This window comes from Colletes latitarsis, chromosome 10 (assembly GCF_051014445.1).
Source record: "Colletes latitarsis isolate SP2378_abdomen chromosome 10, iyColLati1, whole genome shotgun sequence".
NCBI classification, from domain to species: Eukaryota; Metazoa; Arthropoda; class Insecta; order Hymenoptera; family Colletidae; genus Colletes; species Colletes latitarsis.
Window position 1 is genome coordinate 10,107,029 of NC_135143.1, and position 12,154 is coordinate 10,119,182.

General features: G+C 36.4%; 2 protein-coding genes across 2 annotated transcripts in view; one reads left to right on the forward strand and one right to left on the reverse strand.

Annotated features, from left to right (window-relative positions):
- Positions 1 to 299: 299 nt before the first annotated feature.
- LOC143347217 (putative odorant receptor 71a) lies at positions 300 to 3,661 on the reverse strand. The gene is made up of 10 exons (XM_076776215.1): positions 3,608 to 3,661; positions 2,834 to 2,995; positions 2,571 to 2,696; positions 2,382 to 2,499; positions 1,921 to 2,005; positions 1,541 to 1,657; positions 1,358 to 1,448; positions 975 to 1,111; positions 754 to 886; positions 300 to 353 (listed from the first exon to the last, which is right to left on the reverse strand). The coding sequence occupies exons 1-10, from the start codon at positions 3,659 to 3,661 to the stop codon at positions 300 to 302; spliced, it is 1,077 nt and encodes a 358-aa protein (XP_076632330.1).
- A 3,926-nt stretch (positions 3,662 to 7,587) lies between these two features.
- The window catches only part of LOC143346439 (fibrillin-2), a 40,520-nt gene continuing 35,953 nt past the window's right edge, over positions 7,588 to 12,154 (forward strand). The window contains exons 1-2 of the mRNA XM_076774526.1: positions 7,588 to 8,007; positions 10,546 to 10,947. Of these exons, the coding sequence (XP_076630641.1) occupies positions 10,811 to 10,947 (137 nt within the window). The 5' untranslated portion in view covers positions 7,588 to 8,007; positions 10,546 to 10,810. The remainder of the gene's footprint in view (positions 8,008 to 10,545; positions 10,948 to 12,154) is intronic.

Genomic DNA, 12,154 nt, shown 5'->3' on the forward strand with positions numbered 1-12,154 from the left:
CTATTGCCGATTCTGTTGTCACATTAAAGTGGATCGATGGACTATATTATTTCTGGGAACCTTTTATATGATGTTACGGAATAAGGTTTGATCTGAGAACGTTTCTAATATTGCATACTACGATAGTTAATTTCTATGTTCCCAACGAAATAACTGTTCATAGTATATGTTTAGTTTAACGAAACACTAATATATTTATGTAAACATAGACAATTTAATTTATGTTGCGCTTTTACAACATACGTTTACATCGATGTCCATATCATTATTTGAGGATGTTTTCCAGTTGTCAGGACGATTTATTCCCTCAGTGACAGCAGCATCGTAAAATACGACATACAGGATTTAAAAATCTTAAATTTGAAACGTATTTGTCAATATTTATTTAGTCCAACTATTACGTGTGTAGGATGTTTCTGAAATAAGTGGGCAGACTTAGAATTATAGTTTATTTATTATAAGTATGCAAAATGGATATATATAGATTTAAGTTTGAAACTGTTTCTATTCCGAGATGGAACTATTTCTTTTTTTGCAGGATTTGTTAAGAATTCCTGACTGGGTCAGTATAAAAATGTTGTTATTAATTTCCAGCTATTAGAAATAATTAATAGTAATATATTAGTACTTCCGTGTGGATATTATTGTCCCTAGAGTAGTACTAGTTTTTTGTAAGGGAGTTTCACAGGGGAAATTTTTAAAGTTTGGTCATACACTTCAGAAACATCTTGCACGAGCTATTTTGTTACGTACCATTCCAAAGTTCTCTATGTTCATGTCGTATAATCCACCTGCAGTCAATGTGCACGGTACGCCGGATCTTATTTGCATCATGTATATCACCCGTTGCATTCTCACTGGCGCTTGGTACCATTTGGAGGTGTATCTGACACAAGATTCGCAAAATGTTACATTCGCGTTGATTGCGTAGTTATTAAGAACTATGTTTTTCTTTCTACACTTCGAGAGCATACAAATCGTCCAGTAATTGTAAACTGTGATCCACGAGACTTTGACCAGGCAGACTGTTGAAGAGCAAGTGAAATTGCTGTGCCCCGAGGAAAAGACCAATCCTAAATGCTTCACCGATGTTATTTAGGTTCATAGTCAACTAAGAAACACAAATGTTGATGAAGTTCGGTATTACCTTGTTAAATTATCAAAAATCGGGTTCATTTTTGTTCTTTAATGAAAGGGCAATAATGAATTTTTTAAGATAAACCAATATTAAATGGGATTAAGAATCTGTGGTGGGCATGAAACCGATTCAGTGAGTGAAAGTTTCGATTAGTTCATGAAACAAATCTATACTACGTGATTCAAACGCGGTTCACGTTATTTATAAAATTATTCTTACTTGGACAGCAGTCAGGCTGATAGCCATCATGTTTACCCCGATTTGAATCAAGAAGCTTAGTTCGTTCATATCATTGATGTGCTCGTAAAACCTCAAAATAGAAGGATAAAACGTATTAGTTGTATTCTATAAACTGTTCTTTGTCTTTTCTTTGTAATTTGTTATTATTTAAAGAATACGAACTGTATTGCTCTTTTATGGATGAGCGCACAGTCGATGAATTGTTGATATAGGGCTCCCTCCTTTGTGGTGTTATCATTGTTCTCTTCGAAACTCTGTGTTATTTCTTTAATCTGATTCCTGTGTCGATTAGAAGTATTTTAATGAAATAATACTTTTATCTTATATGTACGCGAGAAGTAGCAGCGAGGGTGTGATTATTTATTATGTAAATAATTTCGGTTAACCATGACGGATGAATAGGAACTGTGCACAAAATTAAGTTATGAATTTTTATAACCCATTCCGCATACGTGGCGTTACGTGCATTTTTATAGCAATCAATAATTTCAGTTAAAGAAACGTGTTACGTCGTGCATTTAAATTTTAGCAATTACATTTACCCGCATATGCTGAATAATCCACAGGCATGGTAAGTTACTAGCATGTACATGGAGTCTATGGTGACTATTGCGGTCACAACAAGGACTGAAGTCCAAACTGAATGAAAGTATATGAGATAGAAATATTTGTCACCGTCTACCAAATAGTTAAGCTTAAACACTTGCTGTTTTAGTCGTGTTTCATTCAACGGTAGGACGATGTCCAGAAACAAAGGCATTAGCGGAATAATAGCGAATAAGACCAAGAATCCCAATAATGTGGCTGCAAAGGATGTAGTGGAATTCACGAAATTCTTCCTATGGTATTTTCGCAGTGTTAATGATTTTGCTCAACAAGAAACAAAACAAAATTTATTTGAACTACAGAAAAAGTAGCGGAGTTAATATGGAAGATGTAATATATCAATGTTCTATAAAACAGTGGAAGTGCTTGCCATTAAGAATTACGAAGGTGTACTTACTTCTGTATAGAAATGCAATATTACTTCCTTTTCTGGTGACTTCGTCCAAAGTTTTTACATTATTTTTAAACTTCAATGACTCCCACTCACTTATCACAAGGTCATATAACATTATGAACTGCACAACATTGATTATTTTGATATTGTTTCGTACTTAAAAGTTTATTGTATAATGAAGCGTGCAAGTACCTTTTTCCTATTGAAATTAAGGTTTGATAATTTCATCATTGTAATGAAATCCGTAGCTAGAACTGGTAAAGCCTCCAGCAGCCTATCAATGTCATTGTTGTGCAATGACGTGTAGCATTCTATAAGCTTGCAAACGAAACGTAGATCAAGTTCAAAATTATCACTTCCATGGCGTTTTTTATATATTTCTTTATTAACGTAATGTTTTGAAATAATGTGCTATTCGTCTGACAACGTGTATAGTTTAATATTATTTCACTCACAAGTGGTATTAACAGCGATATGTAGGTGCCTATATGCACGATATATATAGAAATGCGGCTATAATTCGTTTGCTGTGGATACTGTCCTATTAATATCAAGAATTTCTTAAGTGGTCCGTAATATGGAAGATCACCTAAGGTGGCATAACTTTTCTTGTTCTTCTGAAATACTTACGAAACATATGGCTGTTGTAGGTCTAGACATAATTCGAGTATTTTTCAATATTGCAATGTATAAATTTGTAGCTGGACATTTGTTGCACATGTTAAACATGGGCGGAGCGTTATATAAATACACGTACAGGTCATTGATAGATAAAAAAAATAATATGAACATTAGAAAAATTGTAATCTTTTCAATTTGTTCTTTAAGGATGTATGTTCTGTCAAACTGATGTAGAAAGATTCATTTGTTTATGTGCAAAATATAACTCGATGAAATTTATAAAAAAATAGTAGGTCTCACCGACGAAAGACATTCTTCTAATATTAATTCGTTCACTAGTTTTATCCACACCGATACAACCGGATTAGTTGCTTCTACAAGTTTCGAAATTTGTAACTGATACTTTGGTAGATGTACTCTGTTCCGAATTCACAATTGAACTGTTATGTTAGTTTCAGTACGAATACACATTTCTTTTGTCAGAAAGAGTTGTCTCCCTAAGTGCTAAGATTTTGCGTTAATAAAATATAGGCAGCATTGTGCATAACGGTTTCCTTGATCATTGTATTTTTATAAAGATTTCTAAGACCTATCATTTTCTTATATACCTGAGTTGCCTTGGTAATGCGAAACTTATTGTTCATGTGATACACGTTCATCATTGTGTCTTCACAGGTATAGAAATGAAATGGAATGGATAATTAGTGTTAGCCATGGGGTGCATGGGATCTGTTGGATTTTTTATGTGAGTGACACCATAATAGGTTGACGTTTCAATTTTCGTTTCTTCGCTCTATGGTTTATTTATGCAACCAATTATTTGAGGCATAGTAACTGCAAAATTGTAGGCTCTCCGCTTTTGCAAAACGTATGAAGAATATAGTGATAGTGCGCAAAAGGTACGCACAACGAGTCTCGACCTGTGCGAGTTGAAATTTTGCGTCGATTGTTACAGACTAAGTTATCAAATATGTAAGCTGAAGAGCGTCAGGTGAATAATACTTCTGGAAACCAGTAAATTCGATAGATGTGTGTCGGAGATATTCGAAAAATTATAAAATTTTGTTGTTGCATGGAAGCAATAGTACCAGTTGATTTCTTGAATAATTATTTTGCTAATTAATTATCATCCGAGGAAGTTAACGACTATTAACCAGGCAAGTTTTATTAATGATCACATTTCAAATGTTTCACTCTTTGTTCATAATTTTCCCATCGACTCCAAGGTAAATAATTATGTATTTCGGATATCCTAAGACGCGTAAAGACTTTATCTTAAGGGTAACGTGTTTAGATTGGACATTCTGTATCTCATTTTTAACGTCATCACCCGCATATAACTTCATTGACCAGTAAGAGGGTGATTTATCTTCGATCGCTTCATAGGAACGGGCTTACGTAACAACGACGAAAAGGTTCGGACGATTAGGTCGATTCATTTAGGATTTAGGGGGACTAAGATTCTTTTTTGCAACCTCTTAATTCGAATGAGAAGTAGTTTCGGGGTTGGGAGAAGTTCAAAACCCGAATAAATAAATTCATGACGTACATAGTTTGGTTCTTGATCGTGGATATGAAAATAGATTTAAAGAAACATCTATTTCTAACGTTGTTGAATCGTTTCATTTACGCTACACATTCTACTTTTCTCTGAGTTGATTAGAAGCTACTTCGATATAAAATGCAACAAGGAAGTTATTGCTTAGATTATTCATTTTTTTCTTTATTTCAAACTGCCTCAAGACCGTAATTGCGAAGTTCCATAACACAGTTCTCATTCGACAATAGATGTTTTCAATTGAATCGGGCGGAAGTGATGGCTTCTTAACATGATTATTAGTCCAGAACACAAAGGCCAATGTCGTTGGTGTTTCCCAATCGAAGCTTTAGCCTCGTTTGATAACGCTCGACTGCATATTATTGCGAAAGTTTCCTACATTGTAACACTTTGATGCATCTTAGGTTTCGACACTGTTGGTCGTGACGGGTCCTAGTTTATAACCTATAACCTTCAATTATAATTATATGTTAGTCACTTTTTAATGTTACTTGACTGCAGTGGCCAGTCATAGGCAAATCAATTGATAAAACGACCGATGTACTTTCATTCGTTCCTGTATTTACCATTATAGCTAAATCTAAGAAAGAAATCGAAAAATTTAGAGATACGTTGAGTAATTCTAGAATCTGTATCGAAATAAAAATATTTCATTTGCCAAAATGTCCTAAATGAGAAACACCGGAATCGCTGGGACTCAATTAGTCGTGGTTGGTTGCGAATCCATTTAAGGAATTAAACATTTCTATCTAGAGTAAAAACCTAGTCATGCGTGAACTGTCTGACGAGGGAACGAACGCAACAGCGAGCGCGTTTCGAATGTGTACTTGGTTGCTAAACTTTAAAGCAATGCCGTGCACTCATATCGGCGTGACAGCTTGTAATACAAACTGAAAACTTTTATATTTTTCACTGCATCTTCGCAAGTAAATTATCAGTGGGACGGTGAGATTTTCTCGATGAAAATAAATCTTAACACGACATTATTCGAACTAATTTTAATCGTACGTTGTCGTAAAATTAAATTAATTTCCCAAAGCTGAAATTTTACATTTGATATTCTTATCTCGCCCCCTCCCTCTCCTCCACATTTCACGTCCATCGACCACTGGAGTATCTCGGAACGTACAGTGAGTTTTTCAATTGAAATACATTAAAATTCCGATTATCCGGCATACTCGGGTCTGGAACAGTGCCAGAAAATCAAATATGCCGGACAATTGGACAATCCGTTCAGAAGTTACGATGTTTTATATACAGGGTGTTCGGCCACCTCTGGGAAAAATTTTAATGGAGGATTCTAGAGGCCAAAATAAGACGAAAATCAAGAATACCAATTCGTAGATGGAGGCTTCGTTAAAAAGTTATTGACAATTAAATTCGAAAATTTCAAATCGTTCTGGAAAAATTATTTTCGGTTGCGGGGATCAATTACAATCATTTTTGGTGAATATACATACCTCTGAAATCCTATCCACTTTCGAGAAAAAAAATCGGATAGGTGTTGAAATTTTTCGGCGAAAAAATTTTTTTTCAAATCGTTCTAAAAAAATTATTTTTGGTTGCGGGTGTCAATTACAATCATTTTTTGTCATTACATATACCCCGAAAATCTAACGCACTTTCGAGAAAAAAATTCCTCACCGAAAATCTAATTAGGTGACTGACAAAAAGAAAAATTTCAAATCGTTCTGGAAAAATTATTTTCGGTTGCGGGGGTCAATTACAATCATTTTTGGTGAATAGACATACCCCCGAAATCCTGCGCATTTTCGAGAAAAAAATTCAATACGTGCGGAACTTTAAACGTTAATAACTTTTTAACGAAGCCTTCATCAACAAATTGGTATTCTTGATTTTCGTCTTATTTTGGTCTCTAGAATGCCCCATTAAAATTTTTCCCAGGGGTGGCCGAACACCCTGTATACGCATGAAATTTTGGGGAAATATTTCTGGCCGCACATTATATTTTCGGAAAGGAATTTTTTTCTCGAAAGTACGTAGGAATTCGGGTTATGTCTATTCACTAAAAATGATTGTAATGGACCTCTGTAACTAAAAATATTTTTTTTCAGAATGATTTGAAATCTTTTAATTTCGTCGAAAATATCAGCAATTTACTAATTTTTTTTCTCGAGACTGCGTAGGATTTCGGGGGTATGTCTATTCACCAAAAATGATTATAATTGATCCGCCCAACTAAAAATAATTTTTTTAGAAGGATGTGAAATTTTTTTTTCGCCGAAATATTTAGGCACCTACCCCCTGTCGATTTTTCTTAAAAATTTGGTTTTTATTTTTAATAAATCTAACCCTGGGTAATGTAGTAATATAATTTATTAATAAAAAAAATAAAATATACAATATTTCTACGCTTTATTCGTCAACTGTTCAGTAGCAACGTCACTGTTGGGTGCATGCGGCTGTGATTTCGTTGTATAAAATATAATACGTAACATTTACCGAAGAATAGTCGGTGTAAATATGCCGGTTATTCGGACATTCCGGAGAACCGGGAGCCGGGTAATCGGGATTCGACTGTAGAATCAAACGTCCATCGTATTTGGATTGCATTTAATTATATAATTCTCGAAACATTCTTAGTTACGTTACAATTAGAATCGGTCATAATAAAGTTGCGTTTGGACTCATTTTCATCAGGAAAACCTCAGCAATCCAGTAATATTATTCTTCGAATATACAACGAGAAACGTACTGGATTTTAGTTTGCGTTATTGGATGTCGCGCGGATATACGCGAAGGCGGATAAACAGGAACGGAGGTTTGCATCAATCCGGGGCGAAATTTCTTCAATTGGACGGTACTGTCCGTCGTCATGCGTGCCACCGCGCACAGCATATACGCGTTGACAGCGACGAAGAAAAAGAAGGGTTGGGGATCGTCGGTGCGCCTAGTCGTGTTCCTCGGTCGTCAGCTGGACGCGGTCGCGAGAAAACGGGCAGGGAAAGGAGGGAAAGGGCGCGTGGTGGGGCCGGGAGGCACGAAGACGAGGGAAGAGTGCCTCTTCTCTCCGGATGAGCCCTCTGTCGGAACTGCTCGTCCACAATCTGCCGCTCCAGTCTCGCGTCGAGTCCCGTCCGCGTATCTTTTCGGGACTCGTTCCCTCGTTCCTTTCCTGTCCCTCGTTACAAGAACGTGTCGCGCCAAGTGTCCCGTGTCGCTTTTAAGTAATAATCGAGATCTCGTCCAACCGGTGACTTTCTTTTCACATTTTTCGACAAGTCCCCCCTCCCCCCCCTCAAATTTTCCGACCAAGTGGTGGCTCGGGTCGACCTCGTTTTTTGGGGGTGTTGATCATCGACAGATTGGTGATCGGAGATTGTCGAATACACATGGATAAAATTGTAATTGGACGCGAGAAGTGTAATTGGTGACACTGTGGAGTATCGGTAGTTGGCGGTGGAGTAATGTTGATCGTTTCGTTGACAGGTATGATGTCGAGGACTCGTCGGAGATGACGAAGATACGATATATTATTGTTGGGGTTTTTTTTTCTTTTCTATATAAAACTCTTAGGACCCGGGGATATTTAAAGCTGCATAAAAAATTTAATATTCTTTTGAGATCTAGACATCAAAGTGAAAGAATTCTTTTTATGTTATTCTTTTAGTATATAAACATAGATTGTAATGTAATAGGTTGTTAGAGATGGAATGATCGAAAATATTATTTATAAAAATATGACCCGATAGGTTAATTACATTTTGACTGTTGAGAGATAAATATATTTATGACGCTATGAAGAAAATCTGTACTTTATTTATCATTTCTTTGGGTCAGCAAAAGAGTTCATTTTGGTTTGTTGATTTATCTAATCGTAAATTTATTAAAGACTATATTACTATTATGAACAGTCTCGAGGGTTTTGTAGACTCAATTTAAGTTCACACAAAAAGCGTGTATACTCGAATTTGTTACCTGCCATTTCGTATTAAGATAATGGACAATAATAGAAAATATCTAACGTTTCATTTTTACCTAGTTCAAAGACTTGTTTGTAGTCATCGAATTGAAAAAAACTGTTAAGTTTCATGGTATCGCTGTCTTAAGTTGAAAGTAAAAAAAAGAATGTAATTTAATTTATATAACTGATACATGAATATAAGATTGAATAAAACAGGTTGTTATTAAATTCTAAAATTAAATGGAGCTACTATCGAACTTTCGATATAATTGAGAGGCGAACGCGTCACAATGCATTCCGATAGTTAATTAAAATAATGACTCAAACAATACATTATTAATGTTGTGTAAGTATGCAAAAAGCTTACTCAACTCTTTTATGTCATATTTAATTCTCTGTAAGATATACATATTTAAAACTTTTTTTGTGGCGTTTGCGAATCACGATTACATCAGACAAATAAAAGAAAAAAAACTACACGAGGTAACCGTCACAATCGATAGTCCGATTTTGCTTAAAATCCAAGCAGATCTTAAGACGAAAATTTCAGGCTTCGAAATGTGTAATTAGTTGGTACAATCGGGAATCGCCGAGGAAAACCTGAAATCGTTGAAACGGATTATCTATTTTCCCCGCGCAAACGTAGCAATTAATCGCTGGCGAGAAGCAAGCGTTTTAGAATCGAGTTTATCGCGCCGATATCCTCGTCATCGTCGACTCGATCCACTCTCGTCGTAATAGAACGTGCGAACCAGACCGATCTCTTTTTGCGCGACTTTTGCGCGTGCATACCAAGCTTTATGGAACTTTAATCATAGCCTCTGCTCGGACTGCTTTTACGTTATTGATAATGGGTGAAAGCAGAATGGAAGCGCATTTCTGCGCGGCGATTTTTCGGTTAAATTGAAGCATCCTACGGAGCTTCCGTCAGGAGCACTAAAATGTAAAACGAACGCAGGTTTCGTTCTATATTTATCTGCGATCACTCGAAGAGAATACCGGTTTATCACAATTCGATAGGTTCTCTGGAACAATATCTTTTTCATCGTTGACAATGAGAAAAATATAATAAATTCATATTCAAATTTTTGTCAGCATTCAGTTGACATTGCGTTGGATAAATGATTGGTTTAAACAACAGACGATGATCGCGATATCATATTTACCTACGACGAACAAAAAATAATGGAAAAAAAATTCAAGTTTATTTATAATCAGAAAACGATCTGATTGACGCTCTATATTCTCCTCAAATAGAACTGGAAAATATGACAATTTTTATACTTATTAATAAAGACTTTGATGGAGTAGTGTAACGTTTGAATACAAAATTATAGGATCGGCAAAAGTATTTTTCACATCTCGATTCTCATCGAAGTTTCCGAATTTCGAGTATTAGGTGTTGGTAGAAAATAAATTAAAAAAAAGAAGTTTAATATGCATTTCTGTTTTCGTCAATGTGCGATGTTTTTTTCGTCGTAAGTTTTTTCTCGGTCGTGTTTCTAAAATTCTGATCAACTCGAGAGCTAACTTCGCAATTCCGGGCTGTCTTTCGTCGTGCCAGCGAAACAGCTATTGTGGATATTTATATCAGAAGATAGTTCCATCTATCTCATCGTACTAATTTGGTGCTTCCGGAAAGGCGTCATAGTCAGCGCGGAATCGCGGCAATTATCGCCCCGTTGTCTCTCGACTCGGTTTACGTGGCGAAATTCTCGGTTCGCTTGCAAAACGAACGATCAAAAGCGAAACGTTATATTCGCGAAGAATTGCAGGAACGTAGAAAAGAAATAGCAAAGGAATATTAAATTAGAAAAGAAGTAAAAGGAAGCAAAAACTAATATTAAAATACTAAATAATTATATAAAATAAAAAGGGGTGCTACGTCTCCTCTATTAATCAAGAATAAAATTGCACTTTCCTCGAGTTTACACTACTAGATACTCAGTCTTGCGTTAACTATTTTTCATTTTCACAGCCCCCAGGGCGTGTAATATGTCCTTGCTTCGACAGTGTCGTCCAAAAACGATGAGGTCCCTCTAAAAAATACGCCGTCGTTTCAGAATTCCGCGAGTGTCAGATTACCAACGAGCCGGCCGGCCGAGAACCATGATCGAGAATCCGATCGTGGTGTCGATCGCGAAGCAGCGTTGAAGCGTTCGAGATTTAGGGAGCTATCGAGAATCATGCGCGTGAAACGAGCGACCATCGATCGCGCGACGAGCTAACGAATTTCGACGGATATCTTTGCACACAACCCCTCCCGCCCCGCGATCTCTGGTGAACAGTTTGTCGTTTGATCAAACGTGAAAGAATCGTGTCGACAAGATGCCGAACGAGGGGTTGCTCTTTGCGACGTGGTTGCTGTTGTTAATCCTCGGAGACGTCTCGACCACGGGACAACGCTATACCACCAGCCCCGCTCAGGACCTGGATAACACTCTGCAATCAGTACCACCGCTCGGGTGAGTATCGAGTTATCGGCTATCGTGAAGCGCGAAACCGCTAACGGGCAATCTTCGATCGCCCCTCGATCAAAGATATCGCGCGCGCGAGACAGTAATTTGCTTTGATCACTAGGCTCCCTCCGCGTGCGTAGCACTGCTTGGAATTTACGGGGCGTATAGATATGTACACTCCTTTATGCTACTTTTCATTGGAAACGAAAGATCGAGAGCTTTTGACCGCTTCTGGTGCACTTATAACAACTCTTAAGGGGGTTACTCCACTTTGATCGACTCACACGAGCGGTATTTTCATGAATTTTTTATACGGAACGTATACGTTTGATCGATACGATCTATTTACCATGTACGCAGCGTTTCTTGAACTTTTGGAAACAATTTTTTTTAAATGTGTATATTTATTTGTAAAGGAGAAAATGGTGGTATCCTGAACCTTGTACATTCAACCGAATTTAATAAGATTTACTACACATATTCTCAATAATATTTTCTACGGGTTGATGTAAGATTTTTTTGAAATTAGTTCTCGAGATATTGATAACAAAATATCGAGGAAGGATCCATTTTTCTAAACTGCTATAATTTTTACGATTCTTTGTAATTCAAGAAAATCTTAGGTAGATGGATAGAGAATGTTATTGAGAATATGTGTAACAAATTTTATTAAATTCGGTTAAATAGTTTTTGAGTTATCGCGTACTGTATGTTGTTCGAGATATTGCCATTTACTCCTTTATAAGTAAACATAGACATTTAAAAAAAATTGTTTTTAAGAGCTCAAGAAATGCTTCGTACGTGGTAAAAGGGTCACTTCGACTGAACGTACACATTTCCTGTAAAAAATTCATGAAAATACCGCTCGTTCTGGGCCCATCAAGGTGGTGCAATTCCTTCAGGCTTCGATCGCCACGTCACCCATGGAACTAGAAAAATTAATTTTCAAGTTGATTTTCAAATCCTGTTGTATATTATAATTTTTACACCATATTCTTGAGACGTGAAAGCATTTTCTTATACGTAAACAAAAATAAGAAATGGATTCGTTTGATCCATTACACGTCCAGTTTTGCGTGCGATAGGAATTTAATTATTTCATCATAATTAGAGAGTGTAATCGAACGAGAAGATTCATGATAGAGTTCTCACGAGGCCAATGTTAGTAGTTTGACAACACCCCAACTTCTACACGTGGGAATGCCAGCAATAA

Coding starts and splice junctions, on each gene's coding strand:
- LOC143347217 (XM_076776215.1), bottom strand. CDS start 3,661: ATGATGAACGTGTATCACATGAACAATAAGTTTCGCATTACCAAGGCA. Junction 2,500..2,570: donor TTAATTTCAATAGGAAAAAG/GTACTTGCACGC, acceptor AATGTTGTGCAG/TTCATAATGTTATATGACCT. Junction 2,006..2,381: donor TATTGCATTTCTATACAGAA/GTAAGTACACCT, acceptor TTTGGACTTCAG/TCCTTGTTGTGACCGCAATA.